The sequence below is a fragment of the Vidua chalybeata genome, chromosome 29 (assembly GCF_026979565.1).
Source record: "Vidua chalybeata isolate OUT-0048 chromosome 29, bVidCha1 merged haplotype, whole genome shotgun sequence".
Classification (NCBI taxonomy): Eukaryota; Metazoa; Chordata; class Aves; order Passeriformes; family Viduidae; genus Vidua; species Vidua chalybeata.
In genome coordinates, this window is record NC_071558.1 from 1,797,319 (window position 1) to 1,825,270 (window position 27,952).

At 64.1% G+C, this 27,952-nt stretch overlaps 3 protein-coding genes across 5 annotated transcripts; all 3 read right to left on the reverse strand.

The window, feature by feature from the left end:
- Nucleotides 1-306: 306 nt before the first annotated feature.
- Nucleotides 307-8,860, reverse strand: MRPL9 (mitochondrial ribosomal protein L9). The gene is made up of 7 exons (XM_053967065.1): nucleotides 8,752-8,860; nucleotides 6,844-7,003; nucleotides 5,103-5,227; nucleotides 3,973-4,023; nucleotides 3,796-3,897; nucleotides 2,868-2,951; nucleotides 307-1,096 (listed from the first exon to the last, which is right to left on the reverse strand). Exons 1-7 carry the CDS (start codon nucleotides 8,812-8,814, stop codon nucleotides 965-967), a joined length of 717 nt encoding a protein of 238 aa, XP_053823040.1. The 5' UTR covers nucleotides 8,815-8,860; the 3' UTR covers nucleotides 307-964.
- A 163-nt stretch (nucleotides 8,861-9,023) lies between these two features.
- Nucleotides 9,024-19,326, reverse strand: TDRKH (tudor and KH domain containing). 3 transcript variants are annotated; one of them, XM_053966973.1, is made up of 13 exons: nucleotides 19,197-19,326; nucleotides 18,825-18,951; nucleotides 17,768-17,874; nucleotides 16,629-16,824; nucleotides 15,272-15,411; nucleotides 14,921-15,191; nucleotides 13,223-13,386; nucleotides 12,017-12,189; nucleotides 11,860-11,924; nucleotides 10,468-10,619; nucleotides 9,701-9,769; nucleotides 9,510-9,591; nucleotides 9,024-9,396 (listed from the first exon to the last, which is right to left on the reverse strand). In XM_053966973.1, the coding sequence occupies exons 2-13, from the start codon at nucleotides 18,943-18,945 to the stop codon at nucleotides 9,353-9,355; spliced, it is 1,584 nt and encodes a 527-aa protein (XP_053822948.1). In that variant the 5' UTR covers nucleotides 18,946-18,951; nucleotides 19,197-19,326; the 3' UTR covers nucleotides 9,024-9,352. The 3 variants fall into 3 exon arrangements, with proteins under 3 accessions (XP_053822948.1, XP_053822949.1, XP_053822950.1); XM_053966974.1 differs by having other exon boundaries at nucleotides 18,825-18,963; XM_053966975.1 differs by having other exon boundaries at nucleotides 9,462-9,591; nucleotides 18,825-19,326.
- A 688-nt stretch (nucleotides 19,327-20,014) lies between these two features.
- RORC (RAR related orphan receptor C) lies at nucleotides 20,015-24,869 on the reverse strand. Its single transcript, XM_053966737.1, has 8 exons — nucleotides 24,775-24,869; nucleotides 23,802-24,221; nucleotides 22,976-23,097; nucleotides 22,756-22,888; nucleotides 21,947-22,054; nucleotides 21,765-21,875; nucleotides 20,943-21,052; nucleotides 20,015-20,317 (listed from the first exon to the last, which is right to left on the reverse strand). The coding sequence occupies exons 1-8, from the start codon at nucleotides 24,785-24,787 to the stop codon at nucleotides 20,156-20,158; spliced, it is 1,179 nt and encodes a 392-aa protein (XP_053822712.1). The 5' UTR covers nucleotides 24,788-24,869; the 3' UTR covers nucleotides 20,015-20,155.
- Between the last annotated feature and the right edge of the window lie 3,083 nt (nucleotides 24,870-27,952).

Below are 27,952 nucleotides of genomic sequence, written 5' to 3' on the forward strand. Positions count from 1 at the left end.
CCGCTGTCCCCCCGTGTCCCCCCCGTTGTCATGGCAACGAGTCGGTGACAGCCGAGGTGGCACCGCCACACACCCCCGCCCCCGAGGGGTGACACCTTGGGGGACACGGGGGTGGCTTTGGGGACACCCCCGCGGTGACACTTTGGGGACACGGGGCAGGTGGGGACCCCCCTTTTAGGGTCACAGGGCAGGTGGCTTTGGGGACATCCTGTGGTGACACTTTGGGGACACGGCGCTCACCTGGCCGAGGGGGCGGGGCTTCCTCAGGTGGGTCCCACCCCCAATAATTCACCCACAACACCCAAATTCGGATCCCAAAAATCCCTTTTTTTTTTTTTTTTTTTCAGCGGGAGGAAAAACTCCCAGGAGTTTTTGGCCTTTTCTTCCCCAAATCCTACAGCTCCCAAAATCCTGAGAGCCCCCCAAAATCCTGAGATCCCCCAAAAAATCCTGGTCCCCCTTTTCCGGGGGGATTCCTGCTCCAGACCCTGGAGCTCCACAAGGGTTCCCAAAGGGGGGAACCCCCCCTAAATCCATCCCAGGGACCCCAAATCCATCCTAGGAGTCCCCCCAAGATTTTGGGGTTCAAGGAGGGGTCCCGGGGGTGTCATAGGAATTCCACAGCCCCCCAAAACCTCTGAGACCCCCCCCAAATTTCCACGGAACCCCCTTTTTCCACAGGTGAAAATGGTCCCAAGGGGGGGAATGACCCCAAATCCATCCCGGGGACCCCAAATCCATCCCGGGGGTGCCCCCACACCAGAGTGGGGCTCAGGGGGATTTGGGGGGGCTCAAAAGAACCCCAAAATCCTGCTCTGGGAATGCAGAGATGTCCAGGAGTTCCACAGAGGTGATGGGAGTGCCAAAGAGGGGGGGAAGGGTGACAAATCCTTCCATGGGACCCCAAATCCTTTGGGGGGGGACCCCAAATCCCTCGGGGGAGGACCCCAAATCCCTGGGGGGGTCACAGGTGCTGCTCCCTGCTGCTCTCCAGCTGCTGCTGCTGCTGCTCCCGCCAGTGCCGGAAGCGTTTGGTTTTGGGGTGCAGGAACTGCACCACGTCCATGGGCACCCGCACCGTGTCCAAACCGTTCACCTGGGGACCCCAAAATCACCTGAGACACCCCAAAAACACCCCAAATACACCTGAGCCACCCCAAAAACACCCCAAAAACACCCCCGGGGCACCACGTCCATGGGCATCCACACTGTATCCAAACCGTTCACCTGGGGACCCAAAAAACACCTGAATCCCCCCAAAAACACCCCAAAAACACCTGAGTCACCCCAAATACACCCCCAAAACACCCGAGTCACCCCAAAAACACCCCAAAAACACCCCCGGGGCACCACGTCCATGGGCACCCGCACCGTGTCCAAACCGTTCACCTGGGGACCCAAAAAACACCTGAATCCCCCCAAAAACACCCCAAAAACACCCCAAATACACCGGAGTGATCCCAAAAACACCCCAAAAACACCCGAGTGACCCCAAAAACACCCCAAAAGCACCTGAGTCACCCCAAAAACACCCCCGGGGCACCATGTCCATGGGCACCCACACCGTGTCCAAACCGTTCACGTGGGGACACAAAAAAAACCCCAAAAGGTCTGAGCCACCCCAAAAATACCCCAAAAAACACCCCAAGGACACTTGAGCCACCCCAAAAACATCCATGGGCACCCGCACCGTGTCCAAACTGTTCACCTGGGGACCCCAAAAACACCTGAGCCACCCCAAAAACACCCCAAAAACACCCCAAAAACACCCCAAATACACCCGAGTCACCCCAAAAACACCCCAAGGCACCATGGGCACTGGAATGGTGTCCAGCCCTTTCACCTGGGGACCCCAAAAGCAGCCCCAGGGCACCCCAAAACCCACCAGGACACCCCAAAAATCCCCTGGATCACCCCAATGTTTCCAGCTGGAGGGAGAAGGGGAAGTGGGAGAGGAAAATGGGGGAAATCAGCTGGAAATGGGGAAGGAGGGGGAGCAAAGCTGGGGGAAATGGGGAGGAAATGAGGGGAAAATGGGGAGAAAGTGGAAAGGAAATTGGGGAAAATGAGAAAGTGAGGGGGAAATGGGGAAAAAGTGGAAGGGAAATTGGGGAAAATGAGGAGGAAATGAGGGGGAAGACGGAGAGGGAAATGGGATGGAATTGAGGGGAAACTGGGGGGAAAGGAGGGGGAAACAGGGATAAAGTAGGAAGGAAATTAGGGGAAATGAGGGAGTAAAGGGGGAAAATGGGGAGAAAGTGGAAGGGAAATTGGGGGAAATGGGAAGTGAGAGGAAAGTCGGGGGGAAATTGGAAGTGGGAAAGAGAGAGGAAAGGAGAGGAAGGAAATAGGGAGGAAATGAGAGGGAAACAGGGAGAAAGTGGAAGGGGAATTGGGGGAAATGGGGAGGAAGTGAGGGGGAAAAGGGAGAGGGAAATGGGGTGGAAGTGAGGGGGAAATGGTGAAGAAATGAGGGGGAAAAGGGAGAGGGAAATAGGGTGGAAGTGAGGGGGAAGTGGGGAGGAAATGGGGGGGAAATGGGAAGAAAGTGGAACAGGAATTAGGGAAAATGGGGAGGAAATGAGGGGAAAAGGGAGAGGGAAATAGGGTGGAAGTGAGGGGGAAGTGGGGAGAAAGTAGAAGGGAAATTGGGGGAAATAGGGAGAAAATGAGGGGGAAAAGGGAGAGGGAAATGGGGTGGAAGTGAGGGGGAAGTGGGAGGAAATGGGGGGGAAATGGGAAGAAAGTGGAACAGGAATTAAGGAAAATGGGGAGGAAATGAGGGGAAAAGGGAGAGGGAAATAGGGTGGAAGTGAGGGGGAAGTGGGAGGGAAAGGGGGTGCACGGGGTCCCCTCTGTCCCCTCACCGTGACGTCACACCAGAAGTGTCCCCAGCGCGTGATGGGCTCCGGGGGCAGGCGCAGGGCCTGGGGGGGCACGGACACCCCGAGCTGGCACGGGAACAGAGCAGGATGGCCCCAAATCCAGGGACTGCACCCCAAACCATGGGACTGAACCCCAAATCCTGGGACTGCACCCCAAACCATGGGATTGCACCTCAAACCCTGGGATTGCACCCCAAATCCAGGGATTGCACCCCAAATCCAGGGATTGCACCCCAAATCCTGGGACTGCACCCCAAACCATGGGATTGCACCCCAAACCATGGGATTGCACCCCGAACCATGGGATTGCACCCCAAATCCTGGGACTGCACCCCAAATCCTGGGACTGCACCCCAAACCATGGGACTGAACCCCAAACCCTGGGATTGCACCCCAAATCCAGGGACTGCACCCCAAATCCAGGGACTGCACCCCAAATCCTGGGATTGCACCTCAAAACCTGGGATTGCACCCCAAACCCTGGGACTGCACCCCAAATCCTGGGATTGCACCCCAAACCATGGGATTGCACCCCAAACCATGGGATTGCACCCCAAATCCTGGGATTGCAGCCCAAATCCTGGGATTGCAGCCCAAATCCCGTGACTGCACCCCAAATCCTGGGACTGCACCCCAAATCCTGGGAATGGCCCCACACTGTGGGAACAGTCCCAAAACCCAGGAATGGCCCCAAACCCTGGGAATGATCCCAAAACCCAATGGGATGAGAGCGACCCCAAAACCCAGAAAGGGCCCCGAAACCAGGGAGCCACCCCAAATCCCGGGAGCAGGGCTGGCCTGAATCCCCCAAATCCTTCAGGAATGACCCCAAACCCTGGGATTTGGTGCCGGGAATCCCGAAAATCCCAGAAATCCCAGAAATCCCAGAAATCCCAGAAATCCTGCTCACGTTCTTGAGGAAGTGCCGGGCCACGATGTCGGGGCTGAGCTCCCAGCTCACGTTGTTCTTCATCCCCACCTGGAGCCGGCAGCGCCGCAGGAATTCCAGGGTCTGGGAAAGCGGGAAAGGGCTCCAGGAACGGGGGGAATTCCTGGGATTTTGGGGTTTTTTTGGGATGGGGCTCACCTTCTGCCCGCTCTGGGTTTGGGGCTCCTTCAGCTTCCCCTGCTGCGCCAGCTGGGGGGGAAATGGGAAAATGGGAATTAGGGGGGATGGGATTGAGGAAATGGGGGAAAACGGGGAAAAAACGGGGGGAAAATGGGATTGAGGAGGGAAAATAGGGAAAAAATGGGATTGAGGAGGGAAAACGGGGGGGGAAATGGGATTTAGGAGGGAAAATGGGAAAAGAATGGGATTGAGAAGGGAAAATGGCGGGGGGGGAATGGGATTTAGGAGGGAAAATGGGAAAAATAGGATTTAGGAAGAAAAATGGGATTGAAGAGGGAAAATGGGGGAAAATTGGGATTGACAAGGGGAAATGGGGGAATATGGGATTGAAGAGGAGAAATGGTGAAAAAATTGGGATTTAGGAAGGAAAATGAGGAAAAAGCTGGGATTGAGGAAGAAAAATGGGAGGAAAAGTAGGGTTGAGGAGGGAAATGGGGAAAAATTGGGATTTAGGAAGGCAAATGGAGGAAAAAACTGGGATTTAGGAGGTAAAAAAGGGAAAATGGGATTTAGGGGGGGAAATGGGGGAAAATAGGATTTAGGAAGGAAAACAGAGGAAAATGGGAGGAAAAATGGGATTTATGAAGGAAAATGGGGGGGGGATGGGATTTAGGAAGGAAAATGAGGGAAAATGAGGGGAAAGGGGGATTTAGGAGGGAAAATGGAGGCAAAAAAGAGATTTAGGAGGCAAGAAATGGGATTGAGGGGAGAAAATGGGGGAAAAACAGGATTTAGAAAGATAAATGGGAAAAATGGGGACGGAGGAAAAGAGATTGAGGAAAAGAGGTTGAGGAAAAGTGGGAAAAACAGGGATTGAGGAGGGTAAAAGGGAAAAGCCCAGGGATGGAGGAGGATAACGGGGAAGGAATCGTGCCTGGCAAGGCCAGGAGGGTTCTCCCCTCACCCCAAAGGAATTTTTTAGGGATCAAGCCTCACCCTGGGATTGCATTCCTAAGGAAACCAGCAGCTCCCATCCCAAAAATCCCCCAAAAAGCGTGCGGGCTGATCCCAAAGAGCCCAAATCCTGGTTTTTCCTGGTTTTTCCCAGGTTTGGGAGGGTTTGGAGAAGCCCCTGAGGAGCTGCTGACCTCCTTCTCCTCCTGGAAGACGCGGAGGTTTTCCGGGGATGGGTACACGGCCAGGCCCTGGGGAAGGAGCTTGTTCCTGCCCAGGCTCTTCCTCACGCTCACCACGTCCCCACGGCTGCCCAGATCTGCCAGGAAAATTGGGAAAAGTCACCTGGGAATGCCGGGAAATCCCAACTCCCACGGTAGCTTGGGAGGGTCCAGCCCAAAGGGGGGTAAATTCCAGGGATTTAACAGAAAACTCCATGAATTTAACAGAAGATTGCATGAATTCAATTGAAAATCCAAGGATTTAACAGGAATTCCATGGAACTGCTGGGTTTGGAGGGTCAAAAATCCCATTCTTGGGAAGGGCTGGGATTGAGGAATTCCCAGGAAGGGCACATGGAATTCCCAGGAATGGGGGGATCCCAGGAATGGCTGGGCATACAGAATTCCCAGGAATGGCACACGGGATTCCCAGGAATGGCACACAGGATTACTGGGAAGGGCACATGGAATTCCCAAGAAGTGCACACAGAATCCCCAGGAAGGACACACAGAATTCCCAGCAATGTCACACAGAATCCCCAGGAATGACACACAGAATTCCCAGGAATGACACACAGAATCCCCAGGAATGACACACAGAATTCCCAGGAATGACACACAGAATCCCTGGGAAGGACACAGAGAATCCCCAGGAATGACACACGGAATCCCCAGGAATGACACACAGAATTCCCAGGAAGGACACACGGAATCCCTGGGAAGGACACACAGAATTCCCGGGAAGGACACAGAGAATTCCCAGGAAGGACACAGAGAATTCCCAGGAAGGACACACAGAATCCCTGGGAAGGACACACGGAATCCCTGGGAAGGACACACAGAATCCCTGGGAAGGACACACAGAATTCCCGGGAAGGACACACAGAATTCCCGGGAAGGACACACAGAATCCCCGGGAAGGACACACGGAATCCCTGGGAAGGACACACGGAATCCCCGGGAAGGACACACGGAATCCCCGGGAAGGACACACGGAATTCCCAGGAATGACACACAAAATCCCCGGGAAGGACACACGGAATCCCCGGGAAGGACACAGAGAATTCCCAGGAAGGACAGACAGAATTCCCAGGAAGGACACACGGAATCCCCGGGAAGGACACACGGAATTCCTGGGAAGGACACACGGAATTCCCAGGAAGGACACACGGAATCCCCAGGAAGGACACACGGAATCCCCGGGAAGGACACACAGAATTCCTGGCAATGGCACACGGAATCCCCAGGAAGGACACACGGAATCCCCAGGAAGGACACACAGAATCCCCGGGAAGGACACACAGAATTCCCGGGAAGGACACACAGAATTCCTGGGAAGGACACACAAAATCCCTGGGAAGGACACACAAAATCCCCAGGAAGGACACACAGAATTCCCGGGAAGGACACACAGAATTCCCAGGAAGGACACACGGAATTCCCGGGAAGGACACAGAGAATTCCCAGGAAGGACACACGGAATTCCTGGCAATGACACATGGAATCCCCGGGAAGGACACACGGAATCCCCGGGAAGGACACACAGAATCCCTGGGAAGGACACACAGAATTCCCAGGAAGGACACACAGAATTCCTGGCAATGGCACACGGAATCCCCGGGAAGGACACACGGAATTCCCCGGGAAGGACACACGGAATCCCCGGGAACGGCGCCGGAGCGGCGGTGCCGGGCGCGTTTCCCGGCTGGCTCACCCTGCACGGCGCGGCTCAGCAGCAGCTCCATGTCGCCGCGGGGCCGGTGCTTCCCGTCCCGCAGCAGCCGGAACACGCGGTGCCGCCGCGGGTGCAGCCGGGGCGCCGCGCCCGCCCGGCCCAGCGGCACCGGCCACACGCGCTGCACCACCACCGAGCCCTGCGGGACGGAACGTTCTGGAATGTGCCACGGGAATGGGGCACAGAGCCCTGCGGGACGGAACGTTCTGGAATGTGCCACGGGAATGGGGCACAGAGCCCTGCGGGATGGAATGTTCTGGAATGTGCCACGGGAATGGGGCACCGGAATGTTCCAGAGCATTCCCCACAGGAATGGGGCACAGAGCCCTGCGGGATGGAATGTTCTGGAATGTGCCACGGGAATGGGGCACCGAGCCCTGAGGGACGGAACGTTCTGGAATGTGCCACGGGAATGGGGCACCGGAATGTTCCAGAGCATTCCCCACGGGAATGGAGCACTGAGCCCTGAGGGACGGAACGTTCTGGAATGTGCCACGGGAACAGGGCACTGAGCACTGAGGGACGGAACATTCTGGAATGTGCCACGGGAATGGGGCACCGGAATGTTCCAGAGCATTCCCCACGGGAATGGGGCACAGAGCCCTGAGGGATGGAACGTTCTGGAATGTGCCACGGGAACAGGGCACAGAGCCTTGAGGGATGGAACGTTCTGGAATGTGCCACGGGAACAGGGCACTGAGCCCTGAGGGATGGAACGTTCTGGAATGTGCCACGGGAATGGGGCACAGAGCCCTGTGGGACGGAACGTTCCGGAATGTGCCACGGGAATGGGGCACCGAGCCCTGCAGGGATGGAACGTTCTGGAATGTGCCACAGGAATGGGGCACTGAGCACTGAGGGATGGAACGTTCTGGAAGGGTCCTATGGGAATGGGGCACCAGAATGTTCCAGAGCATTCCCCACAGGAATGGGGCACCGAGCCCTGCGGGGATGGAACGTTCTGGATGAATCCCACGGGAATGGGGCACTGAGCCCTGTGGGATAGAATGTTCTGGAAGGGGCCCACGGGAACGGGGCACTGAGCACTGAGGGGATGGAATGTTCTGGAAGGGTCCCACGGGAACGGGGCACTGAGCACTGAGGGGATGGAATGTTCTGGAAGGGTCCCACGGGAATGGGACACAGAGCCCTGAGGGATGGAACGTTCTGGAATGTGCCACGGGAATGGGGCACAGAGCCCTGTGGGGTTCCAGAATGTTCCCATAACAATGGGGGGTTATGGGGTCTCTAGAGTGTATGGGGCCTATAGGGCTCTATAATGGGGTTATGGGGTCTATAGGGCCAATGGGGTCTACAGGGTCTCATGATGGGGTTATGGGGCCTATAAGGCTCCCTAATGGGGTTATGGGGTCTATAGGATTCCATAACAGGGGCTATGGGGCCTATAGGGTTCTATAATGGGGTTATGGGGTCTATAGGTCCTATAGAGGTCTATAATGGGGTTATGGGGTCTCCAGGGTCTATGGGGTCTATAAGGTTCCATAACGGGGTCTATGGGGTCTACAGCGCCCTATAACGGGGTTGTGGGGCCGGCTCATGCCCGTCCCGCCGCCCCCGCTACCGACCCCAGGCCATCTCCCGGTCCCCCCATCCCCGGGGCCGCTCCGCCCTGGCTCAAAGCCCGTCCCGCTCCCCCGGTACCGACCGCCAGGCGCCCCCCGCCATTCCCGGTGCCCCCGCCCTCACCGGGCCATGGCTCAGGCTCAGGGCCCGTTCCCCCGCCATTCCCGGTGCCCCCGCCCTCACCGGGCCGTGGCTCAGGCTCAGGGCCCGTTCCCCCGCCATTCCCGGTGCCCCCGCCCCCACCGGGCCATGGCTCAGGCTCAGGGCCCGTTCCCCCGCCATTCCCGGTGCCCCCGCCCTCACCGGGCCGTGGCTCAGGCTCAGGGCCCGGCTCAGCACCCGTCCCGCCGCCCCCGGGGCCAACATGGCGGCTCCGCTCCCTCACGGCGCCGAGAACCCCGCGCTGTCCGCACTGCGCCTGCGCAGAGCCCGGCGCGCGGCTGCCGTGGCGCGCGGCTGCCGTGGCGCGCCTGCGCGGAACGCGCGCACCGGCGAGCAAGGACCCCACCGGGGGCTGCCCCCGGCGCGCCTGTGCCCGGTTCCCGCCGGGAGCCGCCGCGGCGGGGACGGAGCGCTGAGAAACCTTCAACTTTATTAACTCAGAACCACAATTAGTGCAACGGAACAGCAAAACAAGGCGAGGGAACCGGGAACTCCCGGTAACGGAAGGGGCACCGCCGGCCCTCGGTCCCGGCTTGTCGTGTCCCGACAAGAGGCACAAGCGGAGATCGCGGCGATTTGTCGGTCCGGCCTCGCGGAGGGCTCCGGAGAGGGGACTGCACGCGCTGGTGGCACCGGGAGCTGCTCCGGTCACCGTGACGGGGTCACCGGGAGCGGGCGACCCCCGGGTCCCCTCAAGGGTGGCACCGGGAGCGGCTCCCGGTGGCACCGGGCACGGGCAGCTTCAGGTGACCGTGGCAGCGTCTCCGGGCGCGGCGGCGGCGGCGGCTGAGGGACCGGGAAGGGGTCAGGGGGGTCCCGACACCGTTCCCGGGGCGGGGAGCGGGACACACCGGGAACGGCGTCACCAGAACGGTGTCACCGGGACGCCCCGGGCTCACCGGGCAGGCTGAGGCACGACGGGGTCCCGGGGCTGTCCCCGGGCTCTGGCGGGCTCGGGGTGGAGGCGCAGCCGAGATTGTCCTGCCCGGGAAAAGCGGGATGAGCCCTCCCGGGACAGCGGCACCGGGAGGGGACACCGGGAGGGGACACCGGGAGGGGACACCGGGAGGGGACACCGGGAGCAGCTCACCGGGGGCTCCTCGGGGGGCCCGGGCACGGCGTAGCCCAAACGCACCAGCTCTGCTCCCACGTCCAGGCTCTGCGGGGACACCGGAGTGGGGACGGGGACAGGGAATGGGGACAGGGGACACCTGGGGACACCTGGGGACACTTGGGGACCCTGTGACTCACCTGTCCCTGGCTCTGGGGACACTTGGGGACACCTGGGGACACTTGGGGACACTTGGGGACCCTGTGACTCACCTGGCCCTGGCTCTGGGGACACCTGGGGACACTTGGGGACCCTGTGACTCACCTGTCCGTGGCTCTGGGGACACTTGGGGACCCTGTGACTCACCTGGCCCTGGCTCTGGGGACACCTGGGGACACTTGGGGACCCTGTGACTCACCTGTCCGTGGCTCTGGGGACACTTGGGGACCCTGTGACTCACCTGGCCCTGGCTCTGGGGACACCTGGGGACACTTGGGGACCCTGTGACTCACCTGTCCCTGGCTCTGGGGACACTTGGGGACCCTGTGACTCACCTGGCCCTGGCTCTGGGGACACCTGGGGACCCTGTGACTCACCTGTCCGTGGCTCTGGGGACACCTGGGGACCCTGTGACTCACCTGTCCGTGGCTCTGGGGACACCTGGGGACCCTGTGACTCACCTGGCCCTGGCTCTGGGGACACCTGGGGACCCTGTGACTCACCTGTCCGTGGCTCTGGGGACACCTGGGGACCCTGTGACTCACCTGTCCGTGGCTCTGGGGACACCTGGGGACCCTGTGACTCACCTGGCCCTGGCTCTGGGTGAAGAGGCGCAGGCGGGGCCGCGGGCAGGGCCCGGCCCGGCCGTAGCTGCAGATCCGAGCCACCAGCGGCGACCACTGAGCGCAGCCGGTGAGGCGCTCAAACTCCTCCAGGGCTGCCTCGGGCCACGAGCCACCTGTGGGGACACGGGGACAGGGGTGACACGGGGACAGGGGTGACACAGGGACACCTGTGACACAGTCACCAAACTCCTCCAGGGCTGCCTCGGGCCACCTGTGGGGACACGGGGACAGGGGTGACACGGGGACAGGGGTGACACAGTCACCAAACTCCTCCAGGGCCGCCTCGGGCCACGAGCCACCTGTGGGGACACGGGGACACGGGTGACATGGGGACACCTGTGACACAGTCACCAAACTCCTCCAGGGCCACCTGTGGGGACACGGGGACAGGGGTGACACGGGGACAGGGGTGACACAGTCACCAAACTCCTCCAGGGCCACCTCGGGCCACCTGTGGGGACACGGGGACATGGGGACAGGGGTGACACAGTCATCAAACTCCTCAAGGGCTGCCTTGGGTCACGAGCCACCTGTCGGGACATGGGGACACAGGGACACCTGTGACACAGGGACACCTGTGACACAGGGACACCTGTGACACAGGGACAGGGGAGCCACTCAAACTCCTCCAGGGCCACCTGTGGGGACACGGGGACACCTGTGACACAGGGACAGCAGTAACACAGAGACAGGGGTGACACAGTCACCAAACTCCTCCACGGCCACCTCGGGCCACCTGTGGGGACATGGGGACATGGGGACATGGGGACAGGGGTGACACTGCGGGGACACCGTGGACACCGGATACACTGGGACAGCGGTGACACACCAGTCACACCGGGACACACCGGGGACAGCGGTGGCACTGGGACACCAGACACTCTGGGACAGCAGTGACACGGCCTGGGGACGGGCTGTGTGCCACCCCACGAGGGGACAGGGCTGTGTGCCACCCCCAGGAGGTGACAGGGCCGTGTGCCACCCCCAGGAGGTGACAGGTGTGTCCCACCCCCAGGAGGTGACAGGGCCATGTGCCACCCCCAGGAGGTGACAGGTGTGTCCCACCCCCAGGAGGTGACAGGTGTGTGCCACCCCCAGGAGGTGACAGAGCCGTGTGCCACCCCCAGGAGGTGACAGGTGTGTCCCACCCCCAGGAGGTGACAGGGCCGTGTGCCACCCCCAGGAGGTGACAGGGCTGTGTGCCACCCCCAGGAGGTGACAGGGCCGTGTGCCACCCCAGGAGGTGACAGGTGTGTCCCACCCCCAGGAGGTGACAGGGCCGTGTCCCACCCCCAGGAGGTGACAGGTGTGTCCCACCCCCAGGAGGTGACAGGTGTGTCCCACCCCGCTCACCGTTGGGGACAATCCCGGCCAGGCTGCACTCGATGGCCTGGAAGGGCAGGCTCAGGAAGTCGCTCCTGCAAGGACACGGTGAGGGCGCTGCCAGGGGACAGGGACATTATCCCAGGGGACAGGGACATTATCCCGGCAGTGCCACCCCCTGCCACACCTGAGGGCCCGCAGAGCCTCGGGGGGGGCCTCGCCGTTGTCCCCAAAGTCCACGTAGTACAGGTCCAGGTGGCCGTTGTCCAGCGTCCCCAGGACACGCGCCCGGTACCACTCGCCGTCGTCCAGGTACGGAGCGGCCACGATGTCCCCGGGACGGACGGACGGGGGTGGCACCTGGGGACATGGGGACACTCAGGGGACACGGGAGGGACACGAGGGGACAGTGCTGGGACAGCAGGGGACACAGGGTGGGGGTAAGGGACATGGTGGGGACAGTGCTGGGACAGGAGGGACATGGGGGGACACAGAGGGGACAGTGCTGGGACACGGAGGGATGGGGGACAGTGCTGGGACAGAAGGGACATGGGGACGAGGGTAAGGGACATGGGACAGTGCTGAGACAGTAGGGGACACGGGATGGGGAGGGGACACAGGACAGGGGACAGTGCTGGGACAGGAGGGACACGGGGACGAGGGTAAGGAACATGGTGGGGACAGTGCTGGGAGAGGAGGGGACACGGGATGGGGAGGGGACACAGGACAGGGGACAGTGCTGGGAGAGGAGGGACATGGGGACAGTCAGGGGGACGTGGTGGGGACACTGCTGGGACAGAAGGCGACACGGGATGGGGGTAAGGGACGTGGTGGGGACAGTGCTGGGACAGAAGGGACATGGGGACGAGGGTAAGGGACATGGGACAGTGCTGAGACAGTAGGGGACACGGGATGGGGAGGGGACACAGGACAGGGGACAGTGCTGGGACAGGAGGGGACATGGGGGGGACACGGTGGGGACAAAGCTGGGACACAGAGGGACAGGGGGACAGTGCTGGGACAGAAGGGACATGGGGGGACACAGAGGGACAGGGGGACAGTCAGGGGGACGTGGTGGGACAGTGCTGGGACAGGAGGGACATGGGGACAAGGGTAAGGGACACGGTGGGGACAATGCTGGGGGATGAGGACACGGCGAGGATGGGGACAGTGCTGGGACACTGAGGGGACAGAGGGGACACCGAGGTGACACAGAGGATACCAAAGGGACACTGAGGGGACACCAGGGACTCACGGGGGGGCTGCTGTGGTAGAAGTGCCCCCATCTTGGCCTTGAACTTGTCCAGTGCTGGGACACAGAGGGGACACAGAGGGGACACAGAGGGGACACAGAGGGGACAGAGGGGACACAGAGGGGACACCAGGGACTCACGGGGGGGCTGCTCTGGTAGAAGTGGCCCATCTCAGCTGTCAGCTTGTCCAGCTGCAGGCTGCGTGTGCCCAGCAGCTGGATCCAGAAGTGCCCGGGGCTCTCGGCCGCCGACACGTACACGTCCAGGTGCTCGTCCGCGGGGAAGCTGAAATCCGGGCTGGGCACTGCGGGAGCCCCAAGCAGGGAAAGCCACCCAGATCTACCTGGGATCCACTGAAATCCACCTGGGATCCACTGAAATCTACTGGAAATCCACTGAAATTCACCCAAATCCACCTGGGATACACTGAAATCCACCTGGGATCCACTGAGATCCACTGACATCTACTGGAAATCCACTGAAATTCACTCAAATCCATCAAAATCCACTGAAATGTGCCTGGAATCCACTGAAATCTACCTGGAATTCACTGAAATCCACCTGAAATCTACCTGGAATCCTCTGACATCTACTGGTAATCCACTGATATCTACTGGTAATCCACTGAAATTCACTCAAATCCATCAAAATCCACTGAAATATGCCTGGGATCCACTGAAATCCATCTGGGATCCACTGAGATCTACTGGAAATCCACTGAAATCCACCCAAATCCACTGAAATCTACCCATAGCCACCCAAAATCTACATGAAATCTACCTGAAATCCACTGAAATCTACCTGAAATCCACTGAAATTCACCCAAATCCACCAAAATCCACTGAAATCAAATAAAATCCACCCAAATCCACTGAAATCTACCCATAGCCACCCAAAATCTACATGAAATCTACCTGAAATCCACTAAAATCCACCCAAAATCCACTGAAATCCACCCAAAATCCACCCCAAATCCCACCAGGACAGCCACGGCATGGGGGAACCCTGAAATCAGTGAAATCCACTGAAATCCACCCCAAATCCACACAAAATCCCACCGGGACAGCCACGGCATGGGGGAACCCTGAAATCAGTGAAATCCACTGAAATCCACCCCAAATCCACACAAAATCCCACCAGGACAGCCACGGCATGGGGGAACCCTGAAATCAGTGAAATCCACTGAAACCCACCCCAAATCCACACAAAATCCCACCGGGACAGCCACGGCATGGGGGAACCCTGAAATCAGTGAAATCCACCCCAAATCCACACAAAATCCCACCGGGACAGCCACGGCATGGGGGAACCCTGAAATCAGTGAAATCCACCCCAAATCCACACAAAATCCCACCGGGACAGCCACGGCATGGGGGAACCCTGAAATCAGTGAAATCCACCCCAAATCCACACAAAATCCCACCGGGACAGCCACGGCATGGGGGAACCCTGAAATCAGTGAAATCCACCCCAAATCCACACAAAATCCCACCGGGACAGCCACGGCATGGGGGAACCCTGAAATCAGTGAAATCCACCCCAAATCCACACAAAATCCCACCGGGACAGCCACGGCATGGGGGAACCCTGAAATCAGTGAAATCCACCCCAAATCCACACAAAATCCCACCGGGACAGCCACGGCATGGGGGAACCCTGAAATCAGTGAAATCCACCCCAAATCCACACAAAATCCCACCGGGACAGCCACGGCATGGGGGAATCCCAAAATCCCCCCAAAAATCCTTCCCAGAATCCCTCCCCACCCCCCGAAATTCCCAGGAAATCCATCCCCACCCGCGATTCCCAGCGGGAAGCTCCCACGGCGCCGCTCTCACCCTCGAACTTGGCCACGGGCGGCTCCTCGCCCCCATCAAGCGGCTCCGGGCCCGTCTCCACCCCCTCGCTCCCCGCCGGCGTTTCCGGGCCGGCCGCCGGTGCCCGGTCCACATCCCAGCACTCCTGCCAGCCCCCGGGGCTCCCGGGGGGACCGGCGGGCGGCTCCCGGCGGCTGCCCAGGGGCTGCTTCCGCGGGCACCGCGCGGCCGCCGCCTGCGCCAGCTCCCGGCGGAACGCCTTGTCCTCCGACAGCTTCTCCATGATCAGCTTCTGCCGACGGCACCGGGGCTGGGGGTGAGGGGGCTCCGCGGGGCCGAACGCGCCCCCCGAAAGCGCCGAGCCGCGCTCACCTTGGCCGCGTCCACCTCTTTGCGCGTCCCCAGCAGGCGGATGACGCGCAGCGGGGCCAGGCCGGCGGCGGGCTCGTGGCCGCAGTCCACGCGAGCCCCCGAGCTCCGGCAGATGCCCCGCACCGTCTCCCCGCCGCGGCCTGAGGGAGTCGGGAGCGTCCCGGAGGGGTCCCCGGGGGGAAATGAGGGGCGGGGAGAGGGGCTTCGGGGAGGGTTTGGGGCGGTTCTGGAAGGGAAATGAGGCCTGGGGGAAGGGGAGGGTCTGGGGATGGGAAGGGATTTGGGGTTCCCCCCGGGTTTTGGGGTGTCCCCGTGGATATGGAAGGCTTCCCACAGGATCTGGGGCTGTGGGAGGTTTTGGGGTGCCTGCGGGTGCTCGGTACCCCGGGATTTGGGGATCTCCAAGGATTTGGGGTGTCCCCGTGGATATGGAGGGTTCCCCACAGGATTTGGAGCTGTGGGAGGTTCCCCCCGGGTTTTGGGGTGTCCCCGTGGATATGGAAGGCTTCCCACAGGATCTGGGGCTGTGGGAGGTTTTGGGGTGCCTGCGGGTGCTCGGTACCCCGGGATTTGGGGATCTCCAAGGATTTGGGGTGTCCCCGTGGATATGGAGGGTTCCCCACAGGATTTGGAGCTGTGGGAGGTTCCCCCCGGGTTTTGGGGTGTCCCCGTGGATATGGAAGGCTTCCCACAGGATCTGAGGCTGTGGGAGGTTTTGGGGTGCCTGCGGGTGCTCGGTACCCCAGGATTTGGGGTTCCCTTGGGATTTGGGGTGTCCCAGGGGGTACAGAAGGTTCCCCCTGGGTTTTTGGGGTGTCCCAGGGGGTACAGAAGGTTCCCCCCAGGTTTTGGGGTTCCCCATACCGATGATCCTGCCCACAACCCGCAGGGGCACATGGAGCTGCTCGGTACCCTGGGATTTGGGGTTCCCTTGGAATTTGGGGTGTCCCAGGAGGTACAGAAGGTTCCCCCCGGGTTTTTGGGGTGTCCCAGGAGGTATAGAAGGTTCCCCCCGGGTTTTGGGGTGCCCCATACCGATGATCCTGCTGGAGCACATGGAGCTGCTCGGTACCCTGGGATTTGGGGTTCCCTTGGAATTTGGGGTGTCCCAGGAGGTACAGAAGGTTCCCCCCGGGTTTTTGGGGTGTCCCAGGAGGTACAGAAGGTTCCCCCCGGGTTTTTGGGGTGCCCCAGAGGGTTACAGAAGGTTCCCCCCGGGTTTTGGGGTGCCCCATACTGATGATCCTGCTGGAGCACATGGAGCTGCTCGGTACCCTGGGATTTAGGGTTCCCTTGGGATTTGGGGTGTCCCAGGGGGTACAGAAGGTTCCCCCCGGGTTTTTGGGGTGCCCCATACCGATGATCCTGCCCACGGCCCGCTGGGGCACGCGCAGCTGCTCGGCCACGGGCGCGCTGTCGGCCACGATGCGCAGCACGGCCGCCCTGGCCCGGCACACCTGGCCCGGCGAGCCCGAGATCTGCACCAGGGACTGCCCCCCTTCCTCCTCCTCCTCCTCCTCCACGTCGATCTGGGCTCCCGTCTCCTGCCTCAGCTGTGGGGAGGGCGGCGCTGAGCATTCCCGGTGCTCCCGGTGCCCCCAGTGCCCCCAGCATTCCCGGTGCTCCCGGTGCTTCTAACGCTCCCGGTGCTCCCAGCGCCCCCAGCATTCCCAGTGTCCCCAGTCCCTCCCAGTGCTCCCAGTTCCCCCAGTTCCCCCAGTCCCTCCCAGTGCTCCCAGTTCCCCCAGTATTCCCAGTTCCCCCAGTCCCTCCCAGTGCTCCCAGTTCCCCCAGTATTCCCAGTTCCCCCAGTCCCTCCCAGTCCCTCCCAGTGTCCCCAGTCCCTCCCAGTGCTCCCAGTTCCCCCAGTGCTCCCAGTGCCCCCAGTCCCTCCCGGTACTCCCAGTTTCCCCAGTCCCTCCCAGTGCCCCCAGTCCCTCCCAGTGCCCCCAGTCCCTCCAGTGCCCCCAGTGCTCCCAGTCCCTCCCAGTTCCCCCAGTCCCTCCCAGTGCCCCCAGTGCTCCCAGTCCCTCCCAGTTCCCCCAGTCCCTCCCAGTGCCCCCAGTGCTCCCAGTCCCTCCCAGTTCCCCCAGTCCCTCCCAGTGCTCCCAGTCCCTCCCAGTGCTCCCAGTCCCTCCCAGTGCCCCCAGTCCCTCCAGTGCCCCCAGTGCTCCCAGTCCCTCCCAGTTCCCCCAGTCCCTCCCAGTGCCCCCAGTGCTCCCAGTCCCTCCCAGTTCCCCCAGTCCCTCCCAGTGCCCCCAGTGCTCCCAGTCCCTCCCAGTTCCCCCAGTCCCTCCCAGTGCTCCCAGTCCCTCCCAGTGCTCCCAGTCCCTCCCAGTGCCCCCAGTCCCTCCCAGTGCCCCCAGTGCTCCCAGTCCCTCCCAGTTCCCCCAGTCCCTCCCAGTGCCCCCAGTGCTCCCAGTCCCTCCCAGTTCCCCCAGTCCCTCCCAGTGCCCCCAGTGCTCCCAGTCCCTCCCAGTGCCCCCAGTTCCCCACCTGGTTGATGGTGGCTCCCCGGCGGCCGATCAGCGATTTCAGGGCCGTGCGGGGCACCCTCACCGCCACCTCCAGCCCCTCGTCCGCCACCAGGGTCACCTGCGCCTCTGCGGGGACAGCGGGGACACGGCTGGGTCCCCAGAGGGGACACGGAGGGGCCGGGACCCCCCCGGGCCACAGAGAACTCCCAGCGGGAAAAGTGACTCCAAGGGGCCCCAAAGTGTCCCCAAAGTGTCCCCAGGGTGCTCCTAAAAGCTCCCCAGAGGGTCACAAAGGGACAGGGACATCCCTGGGGAGCTCACAAGGGAATTCCCAGTGGGAAAAGTGACTCCAAGGGCCCCCACTCGCCAGGGGATCCCAAAAGGGTCTCCAAAGTGTCCCCAGGGTGTCCCCAAAGGGTCCCCAGAGGGTCACAAAGGGACAAAGACGTCTCTGAGGAGGTCACGAAGGAATTCCCAGTGGGACAAGTGACTCCAATGGGCCCCCACTCCCCAGGGGGTCCTCAGAGGGCCCCAGAAGGTCCCCAAAGTGTCCCCAGAGGGTCCCCAGTGTGTCCCCAAAAGAACAGGAAGGGACTGGGACACCCCTGAGGAGCTCACAAGGGAATTCCCAGTGGGAAAAGTGAATCCAAGGGGCCCCCACTTCCCAGAGGGTCCCAAAAGGGTCCCCAAGGTGTCCCCAGGGTGTCCCCAAGGTGTCCCCAGAGGGTCCCCAGGGTGTCCCCAGGGTGCTCCTAAAAGCTCCCCAGAGGGTCACAAAGGGACAGGGACACCCCTGAGGAGCTCACAAGGGAATTCCCAGTGGGAAAAGTGACTCCAAGGGGCCCCCACTTCCCAGAGGGTCCCAAAAGGGTCCCCAGGGTGTCCCCAAAGTGTCCCCAGAGGGTCACAAAGGGACAGGGATCTCCCTGGGGAGCTCACAAGGGAATTCCCAAGGGGAAAAGTGACTCCCGCAGCCTCCCCCCTCCCCGCGGAGCGCCCCGAGGGAGCTCCCGGGGGTACCGGGGGGGGGGGTGGGGAAGGTCAGGCCCCGGTGCGGGACCGGGACCCGCACCCACCTCGGCTCTCCCGGTAGCGCCGGTACAGGATGTAGAACACGGTGGCCGCGGCCGGGACGCCCAGGAGCAGGGCGGTTTTCTGCAGGCTGCTCAGGCTGTGCACGGAGCCGCGTCCCGCCATCGCCGGCTGCGGACGGGGCTTACCGGGCCGTTACCGGGCAGTTACCGGGGGTTACCGGGGGATTAGCGGGAGCCCACCGGGAGCACCGCGCTGCGCCCCCCACCCCGGGGACTCCCCGGCCGTCTCCCCCCAGCCGTACCCTCACGGAGGGCTCGGCTCCGGGCGCGCCGGTGCAGGCCCCGGGCCCGGTGCAGCGGCAGCGGAGCCCCCGCTGCCACCTGGGCCGCGCCCCTCGGGTGGTCTCACGGTACCTGCAGGTGCCAGGGCCACCCCCCGGCCCCGTAGCGACCCTGGTTCGGCCCGGCCGGGCCCCGGAAGGCCCCGGTGCGGGCCCGGCCCCGGTTCGGGCCCGCTGTGGCCCCGGTGCCGCCGCCGCCTCCCGCGCCCCGCCGCTGGCCACGCCTCCTCCCGCTCTCCACCAATCACATCGCGGCTCCTCCCCCTCAGCCAATCACAGCGCAGCCTCGCACCGCTCCCACCCAATCATCGCCTGCGGAGCAGCGGCCAATCCCCGCGAGGCCTCCCACAGGAGGGGGCGGGAAATAACGGGAATGAAGCGGCCAATCAGCTGTGAGTAGCGGAGATGCGAGCCAATCAGAGAGACAGAAAATGCGAGTGCCCGCCTTCCGATTTGAGTGACAGGAGCAGGAGCCTATAGCGGCTCGGAGCGCCGCGCGGGGCGGGGCTCTAATGCCGCTCCCGGTGTCCCCGCGTGTCCCCCGTGACGGAGCCCACGGACACGCGGTCCCCAAAAACGCCTTTATTCCAATCAAACGCGGCCGCTCCCCACTGAGCCCCCGTCACCGCGTGGGGGCCGTGGGGCAGCCCGCGGGTGACGGGGACAGCGGGCGCCCACGGGGACACGGCACCCACGGGCGGCAGACCCCCGCCAGCTACCGGAGCCCCGTGGGTGGCGGGTCCCCTCCAGGTGCCGCATTCCCGGCAGGCGCCTGGGAGGGAGCACCCCCAGGTGTCCCCAGGTGCAGGAGCCGTACCGGGGCTCCCGGTTATCCCGGGGCTCCCGGTGATCCCGGTTATCCCGGGGGTCCCGGTGATCCCGGTGATCCCGGTTATCCCGGGGGTCCCGGTTATCCCGGTGATCCCGGGGGTCCCGGTAATTCCGGTGATGCCGGGGGTCCCGGTGATCCCGATGTCGCGCTCAGCAGGGTCACGGATGGTCTCGGAGGTCCCGGCGGTCCCCGGGTGGCGCTCAGCGGGTCCCCGCGGGGCCATCGGCGGGGTCGGGGGCGAAGAGCTCCCGGTAGAGCGGGGGGAAGGCGGCCGAGACCCCCGCGGGGTGGAGGCGGCGGAAAGCCTGCACCTGCTCCAGGTGCGCCGAGCACAGAGCGCGGAGCCGGCCCGGGGCGGGCAGCTGCGGGGACACGGCTGTGACAGCGCGGGGACACGCGTGGGGACACGGCTGTGACAGCGCGGGGACACGGCTGTGACACCGTGGGGACACGCGTGGACACGGCTGTGACACCGTGGGGACACGGCTGTGACACCGTGGGGACACACGGGGAGTCGGCTGTGACAGCGCGGGGACACGCGTGGGGACACGGCTGTGACAGCGCGGGGACACGGCTGTGACAGCGCGGGGACACGCGTGGACACGGCTGTGACACCGTGGGGACACGCGTGGGGACACGGCTGTCACACCGTGGGGACACGGCTGTGACACCGTGGGGACACGCGTGGACACGGCTGTGACACCGTGGGGACACGCGTGGGGACACGGCTGTCACCGCGGACACGCGCGGGGGGACACGCGTGACACACGCGCAGGGAACCCCCCGAGCCAGGGTCACCCTCTGCCCCCACAATGTCCCCAAACCCCCGCCCTGACCCCTCCCCATGCCCAAAGACCCCCAGGGACCCCCCCCAGACCCCCGCCTCCCTTCCCCTCTGCTCCCCCAGCGCCCCCGTGTCCCACTCGTGTCCCCCCGTGTCCCACTCGTGTCCCCCCGTGTCCCACTCGTGTCCCCCCGTGCCCCCACCCTGGCCAGGAGCCCCTCGCGGCGGGTCCGGCGCAGCAGGAGCCGGAAGGCGACATCCAGATGTCCCTGGAGCCGGGCCACCCGCGGGCGGTCCTGCAGCCACGGCCGGCCTGGGGACACCACGGGCCGTGGGGACACGGACAGGGGCGTGGGGACACGGACACGGGTGTGGGGACAGCGACAGGAGCGTGGGGACAGCGACAGGAGTGTGGGGACACGGACACGGGTGTGGGGACAGCGACAGGGGCGTGGGGACACAGACAGGGGCGTGGGGACAGCGACAGGGGCGTGGGGACACGGACACGGGTGTGGGGACACCACGGGCCGTGGGGACACGGACAGGGGCGTGGGGACAGCGACAGGAGTGTGGGGACAGCGACAGGGGCGTGGGGACACGGACAGGGGCGTGGGGACACGGACACGGGTGTGGGGACAGGGGCAGGGTATGGGGACAGGGACCTGAAGACGGGGACAGAGCTGGGGGGACACCCTGGGGACACCGTGGGGGACATCCCGGCGGTACCGTGGGGACACCCCGAGCACACCCTGGGGACACCTTGGGGACAGCTCGGGGACATCTTGGGGACACCCTGGGGACACCCCGAGCACACCCTGGGGACAGCTCGGGGACACCTTGGGGACACCCTGGGGCCACCCCGCCGCCCATCCCGCTTTGGGACAAACCCCGCGGGTTTGGGAGCGCGTGGGGAGGGACACGGGGACACGGGGCGGGGACACGGAGCGGGACAGAGGGTAGGGACTCCGGGGGGACACTGAGCGACACTTGGGGACACTTGGGGACACTTGGGGACAGCGGCTGACCGGCGTTGAGCAGCAGCAGCGCGCTGAGCAGCGCCAGCTCGCTCTCGGAGCAGCGCAGCGCGCTCAGCCCCCGCGCGAAGTCGAAGATGGAAGCGACGAGCTCGGGGCACCCTGGGGACAGCCCGCTGTCACCGCTGTCCCCAAGTGTCCCCGCGCGTCCCCCGCCCGTGTCGCCGCCCTACCCAGCGAGCGGAAGAGCTCGGGCCCGGCCAGTTTGCCCTCGAACAGGACCGTGCCGGTGGCGGCGTCGAAGGCGCGGCACATCCGGAGCAGGACAACCTCCATGGCACCTGTCACCCCCGGGAGGCGACAGCGCTGCTGGCACCGGCGACACCGCCGCCGGCCCGAGGGGATGCGGCGGGACCCCGCGGTGGTGGCCCGGGGCGGTGTCACCTCGCCAGGGAGGATGGGGGGACTTTGGGGACTGTCCCCTCGCTGGGGGGCTCGTGGTATTGTCACCTCCCCGTGGGACACACGGGACTGTCACCTCGCCAGGGAGGATGGGGGGACTTTGGGGACTGTCACCTCCCCGTGGGACACACGGGACTGTCACCTCCCCAGGGAGGATGGGGTGTCCCCAGGGGACTGTCACCTCCCCGTGGGACCCCTGGGACTGGTCACAAGGGGACAGGGTGGCCCCAGAGCTGGAGACGAGGAGATGGGGTAGCCCTGGGGCTGGGGACAAGGGGACAGAGTGTCCCTGGGTCAAGGACAGCACGGACAGGGTGTCCCCAAGGCAGGGGACAAAGAGATGAGGCGTACCCAGGACTGGGGACAAGGGAGTGAGGTGGCCCTGGGAATGGGGACATGGGGACAGCAGGGACACGCTGGCCCTGTGGCTGAGGACAAGGGGATGGGGTGAGCCCAATGCTGGGGACAAGGGGACACGGTGGCCCTGGGGCTGGGGACAAGGGGCCGGGGTGTCCCTGTGAGGGTGCACCGGGGGCCGGGGTGGCCCGGGGGTGGTGACAGTGACACGGTGGCCGCGTACCCGCCTTGAGCAGGACGATCTGGTCGTGCTGGCTGAGCTCCAGGAAGCCCCGCAGGCGCTTGGCGAACTCCACCACGCGCTCGATGGCCTCGGTGACGCGGCGGGCACAGCGCTGCCACATCTCCGCCATGGGCTGCGGGACCGGCTGTCACCCCCGCGCCACCCCTGGCGACAGCCGCGCCACCCCTGGCGACAGCCGTGTCCCCTGCCCGGCCCGCACCTGGCTCTGGTAGGCGCAGATCTCCTCGCGGCTGAAGGTGGCCCAGCGGTGGCCCTCAAGGTCCTCGGCGCGGGGGTGGCACGTGGCACGGTGTGACAGCAGGACACTCTGTGTCAGCAGCTCTGAGGGGACACAGGGGTGACACGGTGTGACAGCAGGACACAGGGGTGGCACGGTGTGACAGCAGGACACTCTGTGTCAGCAGCTCTGAGGGGACACAGGGGTGACACGGTGTGACAGCAGGACACAGGGGTGGCACGGTGTGACAGCAGGACACAGGGGTGGCAGGGTGGCACGGTGTGACAGCAGGACACTCTGTGTCAGCAGCTCTGAGGGGACGGGGTGACACGGTGTGACAACAGGACACAGGGGTGGCACGGTGTGACAGCAGGACACAGGGGTGACAGTGTGACATTAGGACACAGGGGTGGCACGGTGTGACAGCAGGACACAGGGGTGACAGTGTGACATCAGGACACAGGGGTGGCACGGTGTGACAGCAGGACACAGGGGTGACAGTGTGACAGCAGGACACAGGGGTGGCACGGTGTGACAGCAGGACACAGGGGTGACGGTGTGACAGCAGGACACTGTGTCAGCAGCTCTGAGGGGACAAGCAGGGCTTGGGGACAGGCGTGGGGACAGAGAGGGTGGCTCCGTGTGTGGCCTTGCTGGGTAAGGGGTCACCATTGTGGAGCATCCAGGGGTGACAGAGCTGGTGCCACCACCACGGAGCACCCACAGGTGACATCCCGAGGTGCCACCACCCCTGCCCGAACAGGTGACACTGCCACCCCGCAGGTGACAGTCCCCCGGGGCCACTCACCGATCTCCAGGCCCGCGGGTGACTCCGGGACGCCGCCGGCACCGGGGTGAGGGCTCGGCCCTGGCCCCGCTGGCCCCGCTGGCCCCGCGCTGGCCCCGTCCTGTCCCCGCTTTGTCGCCTCCTCCGCGGGCCACGCCCTGCTGGGACAGCCCGCGGGGACAGCGGGGGACAGCGGGGGACAGCGGCCCGCCGGGGGGGGCTCCGGTGGCCCCGGGGCCGCCTGTTCCTGCTCTCGCTTTTCCCCTTTTCCCCATTTTTCCCCCTTTTCCCGGTTTTCCCGCGTTTCCGGCTGTTCCCGGTGTTCCCGGTTTTCCCGGTTTTCCCGGTTTTTTTCCCGGTTTTCCCGCTTTTCCAGCTGTTCCTGCACCTCGGCCTGGAGCCGGTCCCGCTGCTTCTTGGACATGCGGCCGAACTTGACGGCTGCGGGGACAGAGGGGACAGCGGGTGACACCGGAGTGCCACACGCGCGCGGTGTCACCGAGCCGCGACACCGCCCGCGAGCGCCCCGGCCCTTCCCCCCGGCGCCACCTCGGGCTGTCCCCAGGGTGGCGACAGGTGGCGCCGGGGCAGGGGACAGGTGTCCCCAGGTGTCGCCGGGGTGGGGACAAGTGTCCACAGGGGAGGGGGCGGGTGTCCCCTGATGCGGGGACGCCAGGGGTTCCAGATGTCCCCAGGGTCACAGGGCGGTGTCCCCAGGGACAGTCCCCGGTGTCCCCAAGGGGTTCCAGATGTCCCCAGGGTCACAGGGCGGTGTCCCCAGGGACAGTTCCCGTTGTCCCCAGGGGTTCCAGATGTCCCCAGGGTCACAGGGCGGTGTCCCCAGGGACAGTTCCCGTTGTCCCCCGGGGGTTCCAGATGTCCCCAGGGTCACAGGGCGGTGTCCCCGGGGACAGTCCCCGGTGTCCCCAGGCTGGGTGGCGGCTGTCCCCGCGGTGTCCCCGCGGTGTCCCCGCGGTGTCCCCGTGTCACGCACCGTCGCGGGACATGCCGAGGCGCAGGCACTTCTGCAGGCGGCAGTGCTGGCAGCGCGTGCGGGTGGCGCGGTCGATGTCGCAGCGCTGCCCGCGGTGACACGCCAGGCTCGGCCCGCGCCGCTCGCTGCGCCGGAAGAAGCCCTGGGGTGGCACCGTGTCACACGTGTCACCAGAGTCACCCGTGTCACACCACGGTACCCCCACAGCAACCCATGGCACCCCCCGTCCCACATGTCCTCCTGTCCCCCTGTCCCAGTGTCCCCTCCATGTCCCCCTGCTCACCAAGGTCTCCATGTCCCCCCCCCATGTCCCCGATGTCCCCCATTGTCCCCATATTCCTCCGTGTCCCCATTTCCCCAATGCCCCTTGTCCCCAATGTCCCCATGTCCCCCCTTATCCCCCACATGTCGCCCATGTCCTTCCATGTCCCCAAGTCCCCAGTGCTGCCCGTGTCCCCCGTGTCCCCCGTGTCCCCCGTGTCACCTTGCAGCCCTCGCAGGTGATGACCCCGTAGTGGACCCCGGAGGATTTGTCCCCGCAGATCTTGCAGGGAATGACCTCGATGTGGGCTGGGGGGACACGGGGACACTGGCACGGGACACTGGCAGGGGACACTGGCACGGTGTCCCTGTCACCAGGCACCCGTGGGACCCGCAGTGCCACCCGTGTCCTCCCCGTGCTCTGCCCAGGTTCAGGTGTCCCCATGGGCTCGTGTGTCACCCGTGGGACCAGGTGCCACCTATGGGACCGGGTGCCACTTATGTCACCAGCTGTCACCTGTGGGACCAGGTGTCACCTGTGGACTCCTGTGTCACCCGTGGAACCGAGTGTCACCCCTGGCCTCACGTGTCACCGGTGGGACACGTCCCCTGTGGCCTCACGTGTCACCCACGGCTTTGCGTGTCACCGCACGGTCCCGTGTGGCCGCTGCCACCCCCCGTGTCCCCTCCATGCTGACGTCACCATGGCGTGCACATCCCCCCACGGCTTCCTGTGTCACCTGTGTCACCTGCGTGCCACCCATGGTGTCACTGACACTGACAGTGTCCCTTTTGGTCACAGCTGTGCCCCGTGGGCTCCAGTGCCACCCCTGGGCTGGGGTGTCCCCGATGTCCCCAGAGTCCCCAGTGTCCCCAATGTCCCCAATGTCCCCAGTGTCCCCAATGTCCCCGGTGTCCCCGATGTCCCCAATGTCCCCAGTGTCCCCAATGCCCCCGATGTCCCCAGTGTCCCCTGTCACCCGTGCTGGTGCTGCCGGAGCCACAAAGCCACAACTGGGACACGGCCCCGGGACAGGAAACGCGCGGGGCCCAGTACGGAACTGGGAGCTCCCAGTACAGCCCCAGTACAGCCCCAGTATGGAACTGGGGAGATCCCAGTATGGCCCCAGTACGGAACTGGGGAGATCCCAGTACAGCCCCAGTATGGCACTGGGGAGATCCCAGTACGGCCCCAGTACAGCCCCAGTATGGCACTGGGGAGACCCCAGTACAGCCCCAGTATGGAACTGGGGAGATCCCAGTACGGTCCCAGTACAGCCCCAGTATGGCACTGGGGAGACCCCAGTACAGCCCCAGTATGGAACTGGGGAGATCCCAGTACAGCCCCAGTATGGAACTGGGGAGATCCCAGTACAGCCCCAGTACAGCCCCAGTATGGAACTGGGGAGATCCCAGTACGGCCCCAGTACAGCCCCAGTATGGCACTGGGGAGATCCCAGTACGGCCCCAGTACAGCCCCAGTATGGCACTGGGGAGCTCCCAGTACGGCCCCAGTACAGCCCCAGTATGGCACTGGGGAGATCCCAGTACGGCCCCAGTACAGCCCCAGTATGGCACTGGGGAGATCCCAGTACGGCCCCAGTACAGCCCCAGTATGGAACTGGGAGCTCCCAGTACAGGCCCAGTACAGCCCCAGTATGGCACTGGGAGCTCCCAGTACAGCCCCAGTACAGCCCCAGTATGGCACTGGGAGCTCCCAGTACAGCCCCAGTACAGCCCCAGTATGGCACTGGGAGCTCCCAGTACAGCCCCAGTACAGCCCCAGTATGGCACTGGGAGCTCCCAGTACGGCCCCAGTACAGCCCCAGTATGGCACTGGGGAGATCCCAGTATGGCCCTGGCATGGCACTGACACTCGTGCCCTGCTTTGCACACTCCTGTGCCCCCTCACACCCCTGGCACATGTGACACACCTGGACACGTGTGACAGCCCTGCCACACACATGTGACACCTGGACAGATGTGACACCTGGACATGTGTGACACCTGGACACGTGTGACAGCCCCAGACACGCGTGACAGCCCCAGACACGTGTGACACACCTGGACATGTGTGACAGCCCTGCCACACACGTGTGACACCTGGACATGTGTGACACCTGGGCACGCGTGACAGCCCCAGACACACGTGACACACCTGGACATGTGTGACAGCCCTGCCACACGCCTGTGTGACACCCGGACACGTGTGACAGCCCTGCCACACACGTGTGACACCCGGACACGTGTGCCAGCCCCGCTCCCTCCCCCCGCCCCGTTTTCCTCCTGCCCCAGTTTTTGGGGCCGGCGCCGCCCGCGCATCCGGCCCGGGGGGGGCTGGGGGGCACCGGGGGCACCGGGGGGCACCGGGGGCACCGAGAGGCACCGACACCCCCGGGGGGACCCCGGGTTTGGGGGCGCTGGGTCAGCCCCGCGCCCCGAATTACTCAGCCCGTGCCGGGAAGCGCCGCGGCGGGGCCGCTCCTGCCGGGAACCGGCGGGCAGAGGGCACCGGGGGCACCGGGGAACTGGGAGAACTGGGGGCGCTGGGACACCCACAAAACCAGGGGGTACCGGGGAAACTGAGGCAAGCACCGCGTTATGGGAGAACTGGGAGAACTGGGAGCACCGGGGGCCGTTGAGGCCCCATCACGCCGGGGGGCACCGGGGCACTCCCGAACCCGGGGGGTACCGGGAGAACCGGGGGTACCGGGAGAACCGGGGGCACCCAACGCGTCTGGGGGCACCGGGGACAGCGGGGGCACGGACAAAACCGGGGAGCACCGGGGAACCGGCGGTACCGGGAGCACCGGGGACACCGCAGCACCCGGCGGTACCGGAGGCACCGGGGAAATCCGGGGCACCGGGAAACACCGGCGGCACCGGGGGCTGCCGGTAAGGCGGGCATCTCAGTCCC

Bases quoted from the DNA above. Each gene is read 5' to 3' on its own strand.
- TDRKH (XM_053966973.1), bottom strand. From the start codon at position 18,945: ATGGCGGGACGCGGCTCCGTGCACAGCCTGAGCAGCCTGCAGAAAACC. The intron at 16,825-17,767 runs GTGGGGAACTGG...CCCTCCCCACAG, and splicing joins GGGGAGCCACCATCAACCAG to CTGAGGCAGGAGACGGGAGC. The intron at 9,397-9,509 runs GTGAGCCCGGGG...CCGGTCCCTCAG, and splicing joins GTCGTGCCTCAGCCTGCCCG to CCGCCGCCGCCGCCGCGCCC.
- RORC (XM_053966737.1), bottom strand. The intron at 22,055-22,755 runs GTACGCGGCCAC...CGGGGGTGACAG, and splicing joins GATCGTCCTGCTCAAGGCGG to GTGCCATGGAGGTTGTCCTG. The intron at 21,053-21,764 runs GTCAGCCGCTGT...TGGTGTCCCCAG, and splicing joins GCTGCTGCTGCTCAACGCCG to GCCGGCCGTGGCTGCAGGAC.
- MRPL9 (XM_053967065.1), bottom strand. From the start codon at position 8,814: ATGTTGGCCCCGGGGGCGGCGGGACGGGTGCTGAGCCGGGCCCTGAGC. The intron at 5,228-6,843 runs GTGAGCCAGCCG...TTTTCCTGGCAG, and splicing joins GCTGAGCCGCGCCGTGCAGG to ATCTGGGCAGCCGTGGGGAC. The intron at 2,952-3,795 runs GTGAGCAGGATT...TTCCCGTGCCAG, and splicing joins CCCGGCACTTCCTCAAGAAC to CTCGGGGTGTCCGTGCCCCC.